A 21,355-nucleotide genomic window follows, 5' to 3' on the forward strand; every position below is an offset into this window, starting at 1 on the left:
ACCGGCGCGTGGCTTCCCGCTGCGTCGCGGCGCTCGGGCAGCATCACGTGACCCGTGCTTCGAAACACTCGGAACATAGCCAATGCAAGGGCGCTGTGACGAAACGCTGGAGCAGAGCGTGCTCGTATGTAACGAAAGTGACCCCGTGTGTGATGCGTTTTCGTGTTTCCTGTGTCCCCGTATTCCTGTGTGACAATCGAATCTGTTTGTTACGGTCCGCTACGTCGTGGAGCGATGAGTTCGGATGCGTAAACCGTCGGCGGACGAGTGTCCAAGAAAATGCCTGCTCGCGAGCGACCCGTCGAAATTCTGAAGGTCTCCGTCGGTCGTAAAGACGGGACAGAGGTGAGTTACCGTCGCTATCGATCGTTTCTAATTTCTCATCACCCTGCCGCAGGCCGAAGGCCACTGGCTACGGCCACGTGGAATATACGATCTACGATTCGCGAAGTTAGTCCTGACTTGACATAACCTCAATTCGGCGACGGGAAGCGTTTACCCGTTGAGGTTAGGATCGCGACGATTCTTCGACCCGGTTTCAATCTCTTGTTACCCGGTGACGCACGATCGTTGGTATGTGTCGGTCACGGTGACTTTCGACGAAAACTGATGACATTGGTCACGAGAAAATGCGCGGTGCCGGTCTGTTGATATCGGCGACGTCCATTATCTCAATATCCGGTATAACAGATATCTGGGTGTATTGTCCCTATGTAGATTATTCTGACGGAAAGAAATGACATTACACGGATTCTCGCGGTTGCGATGGAACTTGCAATTCTACATAATAACATTTTTGTGCAATGTACGTTTTCACGATTTTTGTTACGTCATTGACACGTTGCTACACTGCGGGTATTAGTACGTTCATAGACCATCGAAACTGTGATTTTCCGCAAGCCAACGATTGCGGTATTGTCGAGATATTTTTTCTGTAAGTGTGTGTGTGTGCCGATGGATTTGATGGCAAGCGCACCAGCGTGTTGCCCTGTTTAATTTATCATTATTTTAAGTTGAGTGTATTTGTTTCTAAGTTTGTGGAATTATGGATTGTACAGGGACTTACACCCACAGATTAGTGTTGTGGGGGGAAGAAATCAATATGGTTGGTCTCTGTAATTCGCGGAATCAATGGAATAGTTTTCTCGAAATCTGAAATAACAATTTGTCTTGCGGAATTGATAGAGTTCAGGTATGAAGAGTGATACAGTGGGGAAAAAATTGACATAAAATTTCATACATCTTCGAGTGTAGATAAATGCAGATCGATTTCCACCGGAAGTCGAAGAGTTGATAAATCAACGGGACCTTTAAGATCACGAACATTTATCTTATGCGCGATTTTACGCTGGTCCGCGCCATAATTTCTTCGAAGATGTCTACAAAATAATCTAATTCGATGGGTTGGATAACGAATTACTTTCGCATGCTTATAGGTTGCGTCAAGAACTGTAAAAGTACTTAGTCATCGTTCTGTAAGTTGTTTCATGTTACCCAGTTCCTTTCTTCTAATTTTTCTTCATTCTATAGCTATTTCTTAGTTTCCTATAACTTCATTTTATAGCAATACGACTACTTGACAATAATTTTATTTAAATATTCCATATTTTTATTGTTGATTGAAATTCTTAGTTTTCTTTAATTTTTCTTAGTTGAATTGCAACGCGAGTCTACGAATTACTTTACTTCTGGATTATTATACTGACGTGGTGCATGCTATAACGCAATAATATTGTAACGCGAATCTTTTACTTCATCACGTACTAAATTGATTGTAACTAATCTCACCTTGCTATTTTTATATAAGAGTTTTCTTCTGGTCCATAAATAAATATTAAATAAGCCAACACCGCCGTGCAACAGAACCGCGCATATTACTGGTCATAATTACTCGGATAACATGAAATATTCAGAAGATAAAATACTAAACTTGAAAGAGGTGAATGTTTTATAAATCTGCGTTAAACGTTAATCGAATAAGTTTTCTGTTAAACTGTTCTTGGATCCAGATATCCCACAAAACCTACCCACATGTTGTATATTTTTATACTACACGTGTATAACATAACGTTTTGATTACATTTAGTATTCATATTATTCATGTATGAACAAATGCAGGAGACTGTAATTATTTGATGAACTTCGACGATCGCAATGACTTTAAAACGTGGCAAATTAAAAAGTTTTCGGCCTTGGTTCCAGTGATATGTATTTATAATAAACTCTTGTTCAATTAAGATTGTGTAAATATAGTTCTAGTATCACTAAGGTCTTTATTATGTATCGCATTTGCGTAACATTTTCTACGGGATAATCAGGGAACAATCTGATAACTATGCAGAACAGGATTATACCTCACCGATATTGGTGACTGTTAGACACATTGCTAACGTCTACATTCTACATATTTGTTCTTTATTTTTGTAATTGCTTTATCAAAATCTAATTCGTCTTCAGTTTGGTTAAATCAAGGAAAAGGCAACTAATGATAACATAAAAATTTAAGTTAATTCTGAACTATATACGGTACTCTATATCTAATAGTAGATTTACAGGGTGATCCATACAAATTTATACAATTTTTGTATCAAAAATTTTATTGCCCAATGCAAATTTTGGAAATTCCTGAAGGTGCCCAAAAATAATAGAAAAGTTGAAATCATTACTATTTATTACGTAATGTTGGCGTTCGTTATATTTTTTGGAATAAAAACATTATTGCAGACATCTTTACTTTTCGACAGATAAACCTCTGTAAAAAAGCTGGTTAGTAACCTCGACAATTATCAATTCAGCGAACAATAACGCGAGCTATGTATAATATGTTGCTGCGTCGATCGAACTGCAAAAATCGACCGTCAGGTAGAATGGTACGACCTTGCGATTTCACGGGCGCAAATGCACGTTGAATGCATAAAACGTGGAACAGAATTGAATGGAATGTGACGAAGCTGGTGGCAATTAACATTAGAACAAGTTATCTTAGTCTACAGGAAAAGGAGGTGTGATATTGCTGTTTTTCTTCTAACGATTTGTATTTGGGTCGATCAAATCATAAAACTACATTTATTTTTTGCAAACAACGCGATTCTGATTGTTTTAATTGATTTTTCCGTAAATTTAAGTTTTTTTAATACCTAATTTGAATTAAGTTAGCATATCTACCTTATTTTTTCCGAATGACACTAAATAATCTCGCAAAAAACTCCGAATTATTCAAGAACGTGTTTGACGTTTTTCGATCTAGACTGTTCTATGATATGAATAGTAAAAATAAAATAAGCAGTGAAAGAAGAATTGTTAGCATGTGCAAATATTTTTAAAGAAATGAGAAAACAGAAAAGTGAAACAGTAATTGTTACCTCTAACGCGATACACGATTTTTTACTTACTTACAGCTGTCTGAAAAAAAAAACGTTTAGAGCAATAGTTGTAGGGTATAGAGTGTACTATAGATTCTAATAGCAAAATTTCGAATAGTTTATTTTGTGAAAAAATTGAGATTGCTTAGATTTTACAAATACAGTAGAGACTCTCTTATCACAGGATTAATTTTGTAATATCCCGCTCCCAAAATATTCTATTATCTAAACATTTCATTCAAGTTCTTTACTATACGATAATGTATCTAAATAATACGATGATTAGATAATAGAACGGATGAGGGTGTCTCTGGTGTAAGAACACTTTTTTTACGTGTTTTTTGTATGCATTCTAAGAAAATTTCTATTTCATTGGACTATAACGAGTAGACTTTTCTTATTACCGGAATGAAAATTTGTATGGTACGTATTTGCAAATATCAGAAAGAAATAGTAAATCATTGACGAATAGCAGGTGTTTGTAGCAAAGTTTTCGAACATTGAAAATTATTGTGTATGCCACGTGAAATCGAACAAAAGCATCAGTTATCGGTTTAATACAGACATGTTGCCCTGACAGGAAGATAATTTTAATTTCAAATGATTTTGAACGTGTTCTACTTATTTTTGCATATAGTCTGCGTTTTTCAGAAAATATAATAACAGTCACCTTGCTTATACACTACATTATAGAATGATTAAATGACTAATATGGGGGTTATAGTCTAGAATACAATTGATACAAGTCAGCTCTATATAGTTACATCTCAGGGTGTTGGTAAAAGTCCGAATAAATTCACTATTATTATTTCTATATAATAGGCTAAAATATTCACTTTTAATACCCCATAGACTTGGTATTATCTAATTACGTGATAACCAATCTGTAGGCGTACGATTATTACTATAACCACGTAAATCGGGCTGTAAACTCTGTTCAGTCATGGGGCTCCTATTAACATCGATTGCCCGGTGTCATGCTTTCCATCGTCTATACTGAGTCATAGTTACAGAGTCATGTGACGCGGCAATCGGATTGGCACAAGCAAAACTCCCGCGCAAATCGTCGATCGGTATCTATTCTTGATGACGCGATCCATGCAAATTCTCGCCAGGAAACGTACCAAATTCTCCGTCACGTTTCTTCGATCCCCGGCGAACCTTGCGGCCTTTGTACTTACACGCCAAATTGAAGAACGATGGTGGTGGGGCCTGAAGATAGTCGATGCCTCGTGGTCCCGTCACCTTTTCAGTGCGGCTGTTCTCCAACGCACGCGATAACGTCTAGCCCCTTCCTTATCCTGCTGGAGCTCATTCAGCGTTCAGGCCTCAATACGAGTCGGACACCACTCCTCCTTCGAGGCTCTCTTTACTTCGACTGCACTTGGTTGCTATCATTTTCTCAAGCAACTGGAACAAGCAACGCCGCTTCCTATCTTGACAATTCGGTGTTGACTCAACAGAGCCGGTTGGCTGTCTGTTGACTCGAATGTTGATGTCACGAGTTGGCCGCTGAATATAAAAGGGCACGCACGGATGTCGCGGACTCAGTCAGTTTTACGCTCTTGTGGAAGTTCATCAGTGCTCGTGATAACGTCTCTTGGACACGTGGTGAAGTAAACATTCTGGTGTTCACTGGAAATCGATCAGAACGCACTGAACTCGAGTCGGACAGTTTGCCACGTGGTTCTCTGTAAGTAGCCGCTACCTCGTTAAATTTGAGCATCGTTTATTTTCGCGTGACACGAAACATTTCATCAATGTGTCGGTATTATCTATATGTACACGGCAATAATATAAGACAGTTTATGTATTTCTGCGTAAATACATAACTCTATATATTTGCAAGCAAAAATATGTATTTCATTTATTCCATATATGATATATTGTATACAATACAATTTATAGGAGGAAATGTTATCATGAACCGACTTTCATTGGAAAACTGTATGATATCTTACTTGTTTAACACTCTTACAGTACGTGTGAGTAGTTATACGATTGCAAAAAAACGTAAAAGTGTTTATGTATCTCTCGTACGTACATTAAACCTATTTATTTCAAAGAAAAGTAAGTAATGCCTTGTGGAAAAGAATTTTACAAACGTGAAGTTGATCAGATAGATATATAATAGTAGGACAGAATAGTTAAATTATTAAACAGAAGCCGTTGAGCGGTGCATAATGTACTGAAAAAGTCAAAAAGCAAGAAAAGAACTGGAAGGCCTCGTGTCATGACAGAATATGATAAAGCGTGCAATTTAATGAGTTGCATCGAGTAAGAGAAACGGTAAGACAAATTGCTGAAGAAAATTATGTACAGAGAAAGTTAAGGAACATGCGCCGTATTTTACAATGGAGCGAGAACATTAAATGCAGGAAATTGAAGAAACGGCCCTGTTTCATGAAGCGCCATTGAAGTTCGTGAACATGTTAACTGAATAGAAAAATTAAAAAAAATATTTCGAGTACAGAACTAAGTTTAATGTAAACGTCCGAACTTTTACTGTAGTCTCACAACAGGATAACACCGCTATTCATACTTGTGAGTAACTATAAGACAGTATTTTTGTTTCAAAATAAATTTAAGTTTTCGAACTGTCTGCCAGCTCATCCGTAAACAAATTATATGAATCAACAAAAAGGAGGTCTTACCAAATATTAATACATGAATCGTTGAAACGTTTTCGTAAAATAAATGCGAATTTTGTATTACTGTTCTACATATTTGTCCAATCGAAATTAGAATATTTTGATAGTTGTATTTCTAGCGTTAAATTTCCTTGAAGCTTTATAGTTGTATACACAGTTTGGAAGCGATATATCATAAATAGGATATACATGATACGTGGAAATATACAAAGTGTCGTACAATTGTCGTCCAACACAGCAAGTGCAACGCCGTGTCGCGTTCGGGTATTCATTTCTTTGCGGCATCGTCTTTGAGACCAAAGCATTGTCATCGCCGTATAATTGTTTACGTACATGTTTCAGTTACTGTTTACACACAGGAACGTGCACATTTTCACTCGACGTCATTGTTGCCGCTTGTGAGCATTGCCCACATGATTCAGTTTTGCCTCGTACCCGGAATTGGTTACGCAAGTGCATGTATTCGCAAATCAACCATGGACATATTAAAACCGACAGTTATGATAATGTAACGATCAACGGTTTCTCGAAAAGTTCTGTGTAAAATTTAGTTCAGGGAAACCACCCCCTAAACTTTCACTCGTCTGATGCAATTTTCCGAGCTGATGAAATTGTTGGAGGGTTGCTTGAGAAAATAGTTCTCAATTTTATTGAACAGCGGTCTTAACAATTGTAATAAATATTTACTGTATCATCATTGGTCTTCTTAGAATTCTTCCGTATTTAATTTCTATTTTATGAAGCGGAATTATAGAAATAAATACTATCTTATTAACACTTGTACATCCAAACCAGAAGTAGAAAACATTCTATAAAATAAGAATAAAAATTTAATTTTATGACCGGGTAAATAACTTTGTCTTCCATTTTTGTCTGGCGTTCAAAATGTTAATTTAGAGTACTTACAATCCATATACAGGCCGTCACACAGATATCATTACATGAAGTAATTCTTTCTTATCCAGTGTTTGATTAATCGTGTATGATATTCGATCGGTGCGTTCATCGAGTACAATACGTATACCAATCATATTACGGATTTCTGTCTATCCGCGTGTTAAATATATAACGAGGAATTACAATCGACAAGGTCCGATTACACAATATAGATACGATTCGCGGGAAAGGACGGAGTGGACAATAGAGCTGTGTCATCCAGGCACGTGACCGACCGGTCATTATCGATTCAAGGAGGAAAAGGCGTCATAAAAAATTGCAACGGTTTTAACATAAGTTTTCGAACATGTTTCATCTTTCTTAGATGATAATTATGGACCAGTAGCCATACATGATGATTTTGAAAAATCTGCGACTCGCATCTAAGAATACATTTTACTTTGTTAATTACGGTAGCAATATGGATAGTCGATCAACGAAGCACTACAAGTAATAAAATTGAATAATATCGTCTGAGATTGTTGCATAAAAAATATGTGAAAATTCCTTTTTACCATAATGCAGTCATTTAGGCACTTAACAATTTGACTTCAATATACGAGTTAATTGATAAACTTCACGTTTTACTTATCGCTTTTATCATGTGGGCGTATATATGTAATACTGCTTTGAGTCTTTGCAAAAATACCGTAACATCAATGAATCGTTTCAGAGTAAAGATTTGTGCCAAGAATCTTAAGTACTAAAGCTTTAGAATGACTTATTTATTTGGTTGTTCATAGAAGGGCTAAAAAGTGAAAAGAAGTTATAATTATATCTCTTTAATCATACCGGGATATAGGGATTAATCATAAGTGATGTAGGGACATCACTTTAATATATACAATTTAAATCATTCACTCTCTTCAGATGATTAAAATAATTATAAGTGATATCCCAATGTAAATGAATAAACATTAGTCATGAATTATGCGCCGTTAGCAGAAAAATGTACTGTGTCGTAATTTCCTGTCGCCGGTGATATTTTGATTACGCGATGATTTACACTACCGCTAACGTGTATATTTCCGTTTAGTTATATCTAAGAAATATATCGTGTTTATTTCAATTCTTTATCTGAGCAAGTCCTAAACGCAATTAACGTGCATTATTCTCTAACAAACACACAAATTTTGTACACTTAAATAAGGAAGTTTATTAAGAAAATTTTTATTGGAATATTTTGGTAATTTTAGTAACAGGAAAGAAGGAATGAGGAAACAATTTTTATTAGTTTGGTAGTGCAAGTACTAATACAAAAATGTAACGATATCCGATTACTGTGGTACGTCGTGGCCATCACTCGTACTCGCATCGTCGGAACTACCGTACAATCCAAGAGAGAAAAAGTCATGATTTATTGTGCAAAAAAGGAGATGACGAAGGTTTCTTCGATGCCACTTTCTTCCTGTTATTCGCATGATTGGTGTTGCGACCTTCGTCAGCTGATGAATTTTCAAACGCGTTCACCGAATGCCAGGTATATGAGATCCGTGTCGGAATTTCATCGCGCCCCCACAAGTAGACCACACACTATTAAATACGGGATATTTCATTCTTGCGGCATCATCGATCCGAAAGCTCTAATAAAGGTACGCGGTGTTCGCCCTCGCCTTCATGCAAAGAGCATTCGAGTCGGCACGATTAAAGTTCCATAAAATTCGCTGTATTTAGGGCACTAGGTAAATTCATTTGCTCGATCGAACGAATGAGAACTTCTGTCACCGTGTAAGTAATTGTTCAATGAATATTTCGTTGAATTATGTAATTTATCTTTGAAGTGATATAGTAACTGGCGTTGTATTGGCGATATTTGTTTTGTAAGACAAATGTTCGACTTCGTCATGTATGAGATTGTTTGAACTAGTCTTACTTTGCTATTTTTGTACAAGAGATTTTTTTTACTGTTCACAATTATAACTTCGAATATTCAAACTAATTAGGTCATTTAAGTGGATAACTAAAAGTATTTCTCGTGTTAATGAACACGTGTTTATCAACGTGTAATGAATTAATAATTACATGTAAGATTAAGTTATTTGCACATGTAAGAAATTAAATTATTAGTATTATAATGAGAAAAGTTAATTCAAGCTTCTTTATATCGTTTCCTTTTAATCAGCGATTCGTTACGTTGTATCATATTTGATGAAACTCGCGTAACGTGTAAAGAACGGATTATTTTGTTTATGATTGTACATAATTATCGTATAATTTTGAGCATACGCAATCATTCTGGGTTACGTTCGCCTGTTCTAATGAACGAGCATCGCTATATGACTAACGCTGGCATTATTTAATTGTTGTTTACAAGTGTTGGAATGAGAAACAAGCGCTTAATTAGGGCCACTAGTGACCAGTATAAATTGCGCTTATGAGAATATCCAGTCGCCGCCGATGGAACCATAAGATCGTGAGATCGTCTCGAGTAGGTTACATAAATAAAAATACTGGCAGTTCTCTTGCTGAAATTTGTTGCGTTGAATTGCGAGACGGCGGATCAACTTATATCTTGTAGGGGAACAAGCCTTGTATTGCATCGATCTTGCAATCGGCATTTTTTTACTCAACTGCTATTGCACTGGCAATCTTGTCTGATGATCCTAATGATAGTGATAGGCTGCGGTTAATAGCTAAATCGTCGAGGCAATTTAACTGTCGCTTAACGCAGTCCCATTAATTTCCATTATCGTTCTCAAGATTTACGATCGCTTAATTTTTCCGCATCGATTATACTGCTTCCTTAAATTAACAAGTAATTTATAATTGCGCGAGTCACGGTCGAAATCGTTATTTTCTATTAAACTGCTTAGGAAGCTTGCTCATATTTGGCTCTTTGTCGACCATGTTTCAGAATTCCAGGTGATTGCCGATCATTAATCGCACAAGGAAGTCCGTTCAAGCACCGACCGATGAGCAAGATGGCTGACACAGGGAGGTAAGGAACAGACTGTTATTGACAATTAAAATATTGAACAAATTCATTTTTACGACCCTTATCGGGATAACATATAGATAAGTAGACTATAGACGTTCATGTAATTTATAGGGCAAAAAAAGACGACATAAAAAGAGTAATATGGGTCACCGTAAAATTTCAGTTAAGAAGTGACAAATTTTAGAGATAATTGGATATTCCTTCTAGAGAATACTGTGCGTGTGAAAAATAAATTTGTTGTTATTATGAAATATTCTTGAATATTGTATAGTAACTTGTACCATCTAAAAAAATTTAATTTATCTCACATTGTCCTTCACCTGGCTGGTGAAAATGGACAACTAGGCGAAGATTGTTTTGTTGTTGTTGTATAGTTGTTACAAACAAGCCGCGAGGCTCGAATAATCGTGTTTCTTCTTTCCTAGTTGTCCATCTTTGTTTACAAACTGAGGAATAATGTGATAAATTACTGTACCACCATTCAGTTTTTGAAAGAGCAAGTTGTGCTATTGATCTTTTGGATAAATATAATTTGACAATATGTAGATATTCTGTATTTCGAAGTAAAATGTATAAATGCAATTATTCCCAATTTATCTACTTAATAGATATAAATTTTTATTAACAAAAATAAAGTTTTCCCAGTCTTCTTTATATTTGCTAGGTGTTTCGTATTAAATACTATATTTCCAAACATTTCTATAATTCCAAGATATCTTTTCAAACGCTTTTGAAATCATAGTTTACTTACTCCATTTTTGGAAAAAAGAAATAGATACACGCTTGTGCACAATATTTTGTTTCTATTATAACTAATTCATTAATTTATGTCAGAATATCAATTGTATCTCTTATACAGATACGAAGAACAAACCATGTGTAAGACACGTCCAGCATGCAGCCTGCGAAAACTAAGAGGTAATGGATTTTTCTACTTATTAGCTGTATAGAAAATGTGTATAGATATATTTTTATTAATTTAATTTTAAGTATAATTATCCTTCAAAATGACAGGAATTTACCTTTATATGTGTAACAGTTTAAGTATATTTCTTTCTAGATATGATTTTTTTAATTAACCCGTAGATATAAATTATTTGATTAGAACATTTGTATAATTGATACTTCACGTACAATGTGCAAAGTGTTCTAATACTTATGGATGGCAGGGCGCAAGTAAATTTGAGCTTATCATGAGCTGAGTTTAATGTTACATAGTTACATTCACATTTTCAGATATGATACCAGCGCGAGTTGTGCTATATATGCTGTCATTCTCGGGATTCACTGTCTCCTTCATGATGAGAAACGACATAAACATTGCCATGGTAGCGATGGTCAAGCAACCATCGACCACATCCAATGACACTATAGTCACAGTCGATTCTCAATATTGCTACACGACACCGAATGCAACCTTTACAAACAACGACACGCTCTCCTGGGATAAGGTATGCATGCAGATCGCTATCTATAACATGAATTGCGTTTCCACGTATGCTGAATGTTTCAAACGTGAACTGTTTGTCATTAAACGGATAACATTGTAGAATAATTAATCATTTATCAAATAGCAACATTTTATTTTTTATGGCGGTCGCATACTTGCAGCTATATTTATCTGTAGATGCATTTGTAGTCCAAAATTGCGCGCTTGCAATTTCTTAATATTCATATACTTAGAATTATTGAGAATTGGCGGAAAATTTTTGTTGATTGCGATGGTTTAATTAATGTTGCGTGTATGAAACTGTAATGAAAAAGTGTGTGCACAGAATTATTAAAACATTCATTTTTTATGCCATTGAGCCACTATGCAACGCCGTTATTAACTACCGCGAAATTATGTTCCTTGGAACGGGCGACATTTCCTATACTCATCAATGATCATGAACTGCAACTTTCGTCAAATTAAAGATGAAGCCTATTTTTATGCAAACTATTCTCTAATGATGATGATTATTTCTTTCTTGTGAGATTATTAAGGAACTGGTATAATTTGATTTACAAAAATGTTTAAATTTATTTTACACAGATGTGCTACGCACTCATTATTGTTTTAAGAAGATTTGAATCTTTGTGCAAAAGAAGTTTTCGTAATAGACTTTACAAAAATCGTAGTAAACAAAAAGTTATATATTCTTCCAGCGTAATACTACACTGTTGCTGAAATGAAAAACATTTGCGGTTGAAGGCTTATGTGATCATTCGCAATTCAGCTAATTATATGTTTGTAAATCTCGAGCGTGGTTCCTATTGATACTATTACTTGCAAGGAATAAAATTATCTTGTGTTTGATTCAAGATACCGCACTATAGAAGGAAAAAATTCTTCTAAATAGAAGGAAAATATTTTAAAAGTCAACTTATAATAGATGTATAAAACCAGGATTAGATGTATAAAGCCAGATTATATTGGCTTATAATTCTTTAGTTAAATCGATGAGCAATGAAAATTGTGAAGAAGTGTCTTCATCAGTTCTTTCAAAACCACATTACTCAAGGAGACGTCGCTTTTCATTATTAATCACGAGGATAACGTTACGTGCTGTCGCTCTTGTTTTAAAGCTTACAGCCAAGATATTGAAAAATCCGTTCACGTAACACCGCGTGTATAATTATCACCGCGATCTTATGCCGTAGATTCTTAGTAGCGGCGGAAACTCTATAATTGCCGCCTCCGCGACTCGATAAATGGCAGTGCTGAAATTGATAGAACGATTAGAGCGACCGATTACGCTACAGCCGTCCGGATGAGGACACTACTCAGTCTATAAGCCCTTACGTAAAACTTGGTTTATTTAGCAGAAATCATTGGCTGCAATCTTTCATCATGGTAGAGGCAATCGTTCTACGTTTGTGGGATGATCGTTATGAAATCGACGAAGCGATTTTGATTTCCGATAGTCGCGATCGATCATTTTTCCTGATTGTTCAGCTAACTGATAGATGTTAACTTTTCTCAAGATGAAACCAATCGTACTGTTTTGTCGGCGTTTAATAGCTTCGAATAGTTGATAACTGTAGAGAATATTCCAATCGACAAAATTAAAAATTTTAGCCAGTCAGATTCGTAAATGTTAAACCGAGCGTTGGTGAATTAGTTTGGGCGAATAACTCACTGTTTATTTGTCGAACAGGAACAAGGGGAATTCGAATGGAGCCCTACCATACAATCCGCCATCAGTGGTTCGTTCTACTGGTGCTACATATTGTCCCAAGTGGTCGGCGGTGTGCTCACGCAGTACTTCGGCACTAAAGCTGTTTTCGGCGGATCGCAGCTAATTACAGCGATTTGCAGTCTGCTTATGCCGACCGCGGCGGGGATCCATTATGGTTTCATAATTGCTCTCAGGAGTATACAGGGCGTTGCAAGTGTAAGTTTTTCAGACTTGGAAAGAAATGTAACTTGTGTTCATCGATTGGTAGTAAAGAATTTGAAGGATACAAGCTGATAATTTGTAATGGTTTATTCTTAGTAAACCATAATTCTAATGTTAAGAATAAATCATTACTCTGTAATAAATTCTATACTAATCAACGAAATGATTGACGTTCTAAAATCGATTAATTCAAAACGCGATTGCTACTTTGTTTGAAATAATGGTGATTGGTATTTTCAGGGACTCACGTGGCCCGCAATGTATGCCGTCGTCGGACATTGGATCCCGCCTGTGGAACGTTCTCGTTTCATGTCTTCCTTCCAAGGTAAATTGCCTCTTGGCAACACATAGATTTTTTCTTTTCTTACTTGTTACAGTGAAACTTCGATACATCCGTTTTCTTTTTAGACTCGAGCCACACTATCGATCCGTGCCCAGTTCAGTCTCGTTTCGGTCTTGGTCCAGCAAAATTCTATCGTGTTCGCATTACCGCACAAGTATCGTGCACAATAATAGAAAACTGTGAATCAACGTCGGTTTGGACCGAGGCCGAACTGAGACTGAACCGGGAATGAATCAATAGCGTGTACCAGACCATAGTGTCTCCTCTTGAAAACAATAGGCAGACAAAGAAACAAAAGCAAACGGAAGATAAACAAAACTGGGTTATTTGTGTGGAATACTAATGGCACGCTTCTTTCAGAAACGGAAGTTCGAATGAGAAAATTCTTTGTTTTTCAGTCAAAATTCACGGTTCGAGACCACGAGATCACGTTTGTTGGTCGAATACGAGATAACACGGTCTCATTTCGACGGACATTTCACTTTGTTTCTGATTCATTCAAGCTCCACGTGGTTGCATTCGCCGGACCGAGGGGTATACTCAACAGCGACCGCTCAACAGCATGAGAAAGGCCGAGTATACTTCCAGCTGGTAGAATCAGCCGGGCTCGAGGAACACGTTTTGTAATGCTTGTTATTTTTCATCATTCTTTTGTATGTGCCCCGGTGCCGAACGTTCTACGAGAAATCCGTGCTCGTCACTCTTTATTTTTTTTTCCAAGGAATTACGCATTATCCGATCATCCTTCTCACTCAAACTTTCTTGAACATACATACTACGCGCTTAATCGACGATAAGTTTTACTGTTATTGTAGAATTCCATTTATGCGCACCTACTGATGTGTGAAAATTATCAATGAATTAAATTTTTTATAGTAATTGATAATGACTTCAATATCATGACTGGGTCTCGTGAATAAAAGTACATAACTATCATGGCTGATAGATTTAAGTTATTCCAACGTTAATGGTCCAGATAAAACTCAAAATCAATAAGTCTTTATGACTTTTGAGATTTGTATCTAATCTGTAAACAATTTGGTTAGTTATTTGTCATTAATGGTAAAGTAAGCTATATTCCAGCAATGGTTTTTGAGAAGTTTTTGCTGAATTGTCCATATAATAGAATTTCGGCTAATTCAGTTTTTTCGAATTGAGGACTTCATCAAAGTTTACACAACGATCCTTTCTGAATACATTGTTAGTCTATGACAATAGCTTGATAAGTAAATCAAATAAGTCTATATTTGAAACTTTTGATAACCTCAATCAACTTTGTTAAGAAACACCGCTTGACAGATTAATTAATTAGGAACTGACTAAAAAGTTTTATTCGAATAAATGGAATTTTACCATACATATTACGAGTATATTATTTCTATTATGTCTCCATCTTTCCGTTTCTTTGTGTCATAAACTTATCGAGTTAGCCTTGCTATGTGTAAATTGGAGCAATCCTCTGCTAATTTCGATAAACAGCAAGATCAATAACTTGAACTCATAAAACTCTCCGGATATTTTTTTGATCATGTTCGAATACTCTGTTTCATTGCACCAACTGACATGCCGACAAAAGAATGAATGTTCACGCAACTCACCATGAAACGCTGTACCATGTTAATAATCAAGGCTGAATGTGAAAACAGTATACTTTAAAATTCGTGCAGACTACCAGTACTCACATATGCTTATGTAATTAAGTCAGATCTGAACTGTGGCCTGTTTTGCGAAAGAAGATGCTCGACATAAAATTGAACTATTTTGAATTAGCTATATTAGGTTGAATGCTCATTTCAAGTCTCTCTTTTCGCAAAAGAGTCCAACAGTACGGATGCAGTGAACAAAGATACTACAAATTTAGCAAGAACAGAAATAGTTAAAAATTATATTCTATTGAATTTGGTCAAATCCACTCTGTAACTATTTTGGTAACTATGATTGAAGAGTTTACTCACTCTTGATATATTTTCAGGTATAGAAGTTTCATTGTCATACTATAGCTACCTCGCCGTGCATTCGCCATCATCCTCTCGTACTAAGTCTCTACTTGAATCGCTTTACAGGGTGAAATATAGCGCCACCGCTGAAGAGCGATCGTCGACAAGAACGAATCGTACACGAGCCAATGCGAAGCCATTCGACAAGCATCATGTTTCAGCTTCCTTCCGGGTCGTGGGGTGAGCCTCTCCTAACGTCTAGATTATCTATATTCAGGGTTCAGCTTCGGCATCGGAATTACCTACCCACTGTGCGGATTCATCATCGCTCACTTTGGCTGGAGATTGGTCTTCTACACGACTGGCACCGTTGGCATCATTTGGTGCCTTTTCTGGTACTTCTTTGCTTTCGACAGTCCCGCCGATCATCCAAGAATATCGCAGCAGGAGCTACGGTATATTCAAGAAAGTGTTGGAAACCAAGTCCACAGGACTCAGGAGGTACTGTTCAGATATAATATCTATACATAACCTTAACATATTTTTTTAATACATAAGAATAGGTGTAGAAGACTTTAAAATTAATACATCATTATAGTTTTCCCAATAAAAATGATTAAACATTGTCTAAGTTTTGAATCGTCACAATGGTTTCATTATTTAATTTTGAATCAATAAAAGTAAGTAAACAATGTTTAATGTAGTCTTTGACTCTTATATTTTGTTTCAGAGTATGCCAGTTCCATGGAAGCATATCTTAACATCATGGGCAGCCTGGTCGATTGGAATCACCACATTCGGTAGAATATGGGTACACTATGTTTTCATAATTTCTGGACCAATGTACATGAAAACAGTCCTAGGGTTCAGTATCCAAGCAGTACGTATATTATTATGCAATAAAATTTTTCAAATTTTGTACATATTTCTAGATTATTCTTACGGACGTGTTTTCCTTTTCCCAGAACGGGGTTTTGTCTGGGTTACCCTTTATCTGCAGCTACTTCAGCTCTGTAGCATTCTGCTATATTGCTGATGTTCTAGTCACACGGCAGATTCTCTCACTAACAAACGTCCGTAAGGTGTTCACCGCTGCCGGTAAGCATTATCTATTGAAAGACAGTATTATAATAGGGAATGGTAACCAAATTTAGACTAACGCCTGAATTGAACCTGATTTGCAATAATATTCGTAAAAATACTACAAACATTTTTCTTCTTCATGTTACATAGCTAAACTATACCTAATATATTGTTCATCGTCGTGTACTGTTAATATCGTTGTAAGTATTTTTCTTTCATTGTTCTATTTAATCAATTTCATTGCTCTAAATTTGGCTACTCTTCCATATAATAAATGGTCAATATGTTTAGTGCGGACGAAGTTTTGCTATTTCAAGTAACGTCGATTTTATTCATTTGATCTACTTTCAGTAATGCCTTTAATTAAACTATTAATTTATGTTTAAAAATATTCGATGTACGCATCGACTCTATCATTTAGAAATACCGTCTGTTCGATACATGTTATATCCAACACGTTATTGAAATATTTATATTTCTCTATGTAATGATGATCTCGAGTAATAAGAGATTTTTCGCTTTCAGCTCAAGTGGTTCCTGGAATATTATTGGTACTCATCGGTTATCTGGGTTGTGATATCATTCTCGTTTTAGTAGTATGGTTCATAGCTGTCACTCTTATCACTGCTGCCTATGCAGGGGCGATGGCAAGCATCGTTGACATCGCGCCAAATTTTGCTGGTAAGTAAACACAATTTATCTATCCTTTAAGTATCTTCTGCAAAATTTGTACTTCACGTTCCATTATTTCTTCACAGGTCCGATATTGGCATTTGCACAGACAATTCACATGTCAGCTAGTTTCCTATCTCCTATTGTAGCTGGACTACTTACTCAGAATAGCGTGAGTAACTATTTTATTTATCTTTAGTAGCGTTCATTCATTCGGTAGAATTTACTCGTAAGACATGGTCTTTTATTGGTGGTTTAACACGTTTGTCGCCTAGCGCAAATCGCTCGAGTTTCTTACCGGTCCCAAATTCGGTAGTCAGAACGTATATCATAACGTTATATTTTATACATTAAATATAAATTAATGTATAACAAATATAATAATGTATAAATTTTTAGTATTCTTATTTTATATGTTTTACATTTTCCAGTGCTTATTTCATTAAATTCCTGTGCTAGAAATGGGATTTTCATAAATTAAATAAGTAAAATCTTGAATAAGGAAGAGTGTCACCCATATTTGGGTGACGTGGCCCTCATAAAAGCATACTTGTCATCCAGATATGGGTGACGCGGCGACGAACGTGTTAAAAATTGCCATGGATATGTCATGTACATTGTATAAAAATTTATATTCATAGTTATTTTACGTCTAGACCTTCTTTTATCTTTAAATATATATATATATATATATAACGAAACAGCAGAACTTTATTACATTTAAATAAAATGGATACATCATCTTGAACAAACAATCACTCATGAGTTTGACTCGTTATTATACAGTAAGGGGTCATAGAATAATTCTCTCTACAGCAAGCTCTCGATGCCTGGAGGCAAGTTTTCGGCGTGAGCGCTTGTGTCGCCTGCGGGACCTATGTTGTCTATCAGATTTTCGGAACTGCAGATATTCAGGCATGGAACTATCCCGATCTCAAGTATCCACAGTCTGATAAGGAAGATTTCGAGCCTTTGAATGATATTTCTCAGAAGAATGGAAAAATCGTGAAGTCGAATTTGAATGAAGAAGCGTAACAAAATTGAGTCGCAAGGAACACATGAGTTGTGATCACGTGTCGGAGATAATTAGAAATATCCCTTCCTAAGCATCGCGAGAGAAAACTTATTCTGCCTGTGTACATGAGCAAACATCTATTTTTTTTAAACGTTCCTATATCCGTGTAAATAATTTCCGTATTCCTTGATGGAGTGGATTACTGAAGAGCAGTCAGGGTATATACATTCGAACAATAGTTTGATGAGGATGACATGTTACGCCTCAGTGTCGTCCTTTTTTGCGTTTCTCGAGAAAGCACAAATGCTCTCAGCGTTATTTAATTAAGTTGATTTAGACGATTTTGAAACAAGCGTGGTGCTCGCTTATATTCTCTGTGATGAAATACCTCTCTACTGCATCGATTGTTGTAAGCGTTTGAAAATCGACTGGTTGCTTAGGTTGAAGGATCGCCGATTCTGATATACGTACAGAGTAGAGTAGAATTTCGTTGATATTGTCAAAAGTTAGATAACGTAAGTTTGACGTGGTCAGATTGGTAATGTTTGATTATTTGATACGTCAAGTGTTAAAATTATATTTATGTTGGGACAAAAAAGGGGAAAATAAAGGATTGGGCATAATTAGGGCAATACTTTTCTAATGTCAAATGAGGCATGCCCATGCATGTATTGAAACAGCATAAAACAAGTTAAGAAAGATGGTCTCAACTAACCAATCGATTTCATTCTGATCGTAGCAGATAAGGAAATATAGATCTCGTGAAAAAACTGAAGCATCTGTTACCAAAGCAGATACATACTTGTACTATTTCTTGAGCGTAAACTCATGGGATGGTCATTTCACATGACAGAATGAGGAGACTGAATGATTACATCTTGTTTGATAAGAAATATGTCTGTCGCCTTTGGAACTCGTGCTTCACGTTGTTATTAACGCGGATACTTTTCTATTTAATTAATTAACTATTTCTTCAAAGAAGAGGCCGTGGTCCACCTTGTCTGAATTTCTTTAGATTCATAACTTGACTGTAGATCCTTACACTAATTTCCATTTTCACTAATTGTTTTACGCAAACTAAAGTAAAGGAAGATTTTGTTGATTTATCAAATTTCGTTAATACATCTGTACTTTGCAAATTGACACGTGCCATAAATCTGCAGTTTATTCGTAATATATGAGTCACAGGAAAGTGGTGGACAGTTATCGTGACCATTTGTGAGTCTTAGATCTCTCTTTCGAAAAACCGATCGTAGGACCAGGTGACAGTGAAGGCGTAGAATTGCGAGTAGTAGTTCTTAATTTTTCTGTTTAAAACAAGTACCGTCGGTTTAATGCTAGAACTTATCAGGAACATTTTTATAATTTTAATAATTCTAATAAAGAAAGATTAGGAGCAAGTCATTTTAATTTGTCCGGTAGCTGTAGTGTTAAGTTTCTTTGTATTGCAATTGTAGAACGAAGCGTATTGTTTTAAGATACTTTACGGACACGCTATATACAGAAAGAAATTTCTAAGAGTTTCATATGAAAAGTACTTGCGCCGCAATTATCGAACAATTGAGGGAAGAAAGTATAATGTACAAACGAAAAAGACAGAGATGTTATATTAACCCTCTGCGTTCTACGTCATAGCAAAGAGTAGCAATCGGGATAAGCGACAGGTAATAAATCAAAATTTAGTTGTTAGTTGTTTTTTTATAATATTGAAAACCAAATTATTAATAACTAAGTGACTTTGCCATGTATTTCTATATTCTTGAACAAGAGCGCACTCGTTGAAACCGAACTAAAGTGCAGAGGGTTAAACTAATTAGTGCCTTATATTAGGCTCGGTTCTTGATGATTTTTCTATATCTCCTAGGAGAAGGTCTGTTTCGGACACGACGAACGCACTTAGCTTATTTAGTACTTACGTTCTGATTATCTCATCATTACTTCGATTATAGTATTAATCACCGATCGCTGGCAGCTCGTTGAAAGCTGCCGAGTAAAAAAGCGAAGACATTTCGTTTTCTATGGAATTTTAATTCTGTTTCTGTTTCGCAATTAGGTAATTCCACTCGTAATGTACACATACAGAAACACATGTTCATACACACTAAAAGTGAAGAGACGATCGTTTGCCATGATCGTAATTGTAATTATTTTTATACTACTCCCATTTGGATAAGACAAGATACACAGTTCTTCTTGCTCATCGTTAGGCTGCGGATCTGTAGGCATCACAGCATTTGTAACTCTGTTGATTATAAGAAAATGTTTAACACTAATATTAAAGTATACGAAACAAATTATTTCCTCATTTGATAATTGTAACGTCACCGATGAAAATAAGAATTTCTACATAGATCCGCAGGCTACTCGTTATTTATAAGTACTTTAAGATTCAGACGAGTACTTAATAGCCTGTAGAAGGTGAACAATGAGAATTACACCATGACATAAATTGACGTGGAATCAATTCCTCGCACTGATACGTGTACAAACTAAACATGAATTGTACGCGTAGCGACAACGTTCAGTGTTCCTTTGATATTTTTTGATAGACTCGATGTGATTCAGCAAACAAATAGTCTCAATCGAAATTGTAACTGTCTACATGTACGTCTCTCTGACCGAATTTGGAAGTCTTAACTGAAAAACGATCAGAATAGAAAAAAAAATCTATACACTCCATTCACCAAAAGGCACTCACTATAAACCTACGTCTCAATGATCGTTGTCGATGAACAAATTAAGGAGATACCGGCAGACCATTAGTGGTTTTCCAAGTAAACTTTACCATTGTGTAACTACATAAGTCTATCTATCGCCATGAATTCCATGGGAAGAATTATTGATACTGATATATATTATATATATGTACATATGTGTATGTAAATGAAAAATAATAATTACATATAATTTTATTAATATTTGTGTATTTAATTCTAAACAGCTTGCTTCTTGTTAACACCTATCCCTTGACCATTTTTCGGTATTCATATTCTATATCAATAAATGTGTGAATAAGTTTTAAGATGTTTGCATCT

At 35.8% G+C, this 21,355-nt stretch overlaps 1 protein-coding gene across 2 annotated transcripts; it reads left to right on the forward strand.

The window, feature by feature from the left end:
* Positions 1–137: 137 nt before the first annotated feature.
* LOC144472439 (vesicular glutamate transporter 2) lies at positions 138–21,236 on the forward strand. Of its 2 annotated transcripts, none has more exons than XM_078185546.1 (12): positions 138–345; positions 9,804–9,887; positions 10,747–10,805; positions 11,124–11,338; positions 13,028–13,264; positions 13,511–13,595; positions 15,828–16,051; positions 16,281–16,430; positions 16,516–16,648; positions 17,159–17,314; positions 17,392–17,477; positions 18,122–21,236. In XM_078185546.1, exons 2-12 carry the CDS (start codon positions 9,862–9,864, stop codon positions 18,338–18,340), a joined length of 1,590 nt encoding a protein of 529 aa, XP_078041672.1. In that variant the 5' UTR covers positions 138–345; positions 9,804–9,861; the 3' UTR covers positions 18,341–21,236. The 2 variants fall into 2 exon arrangements, with proteins under 2 accessions (XP_078041672.1, XP_078041664.1); XM_078185538.1 differs by lacking the exon at positions 138–345 and adding an exon at positions 4,341–5,055.
* Positions 21,237–21,355: the final 119 nt, after the last annotated feature.

Source organism: Augochlora pura, chromosome 1 (genome assembly GCF_028453695.1).
Source record: "Augochlora pura isolate Apur16 chromosome 1, APUR_v2.2.1, whole genome shotgun sequence".
Classification (NCBI taxonomy): domain Eukaryota; kingdom Metazoa; phylum Arthropoda; class Insecta; order Hymenoptera; family Halictidae; genus Augochlora; species Augochlora pura.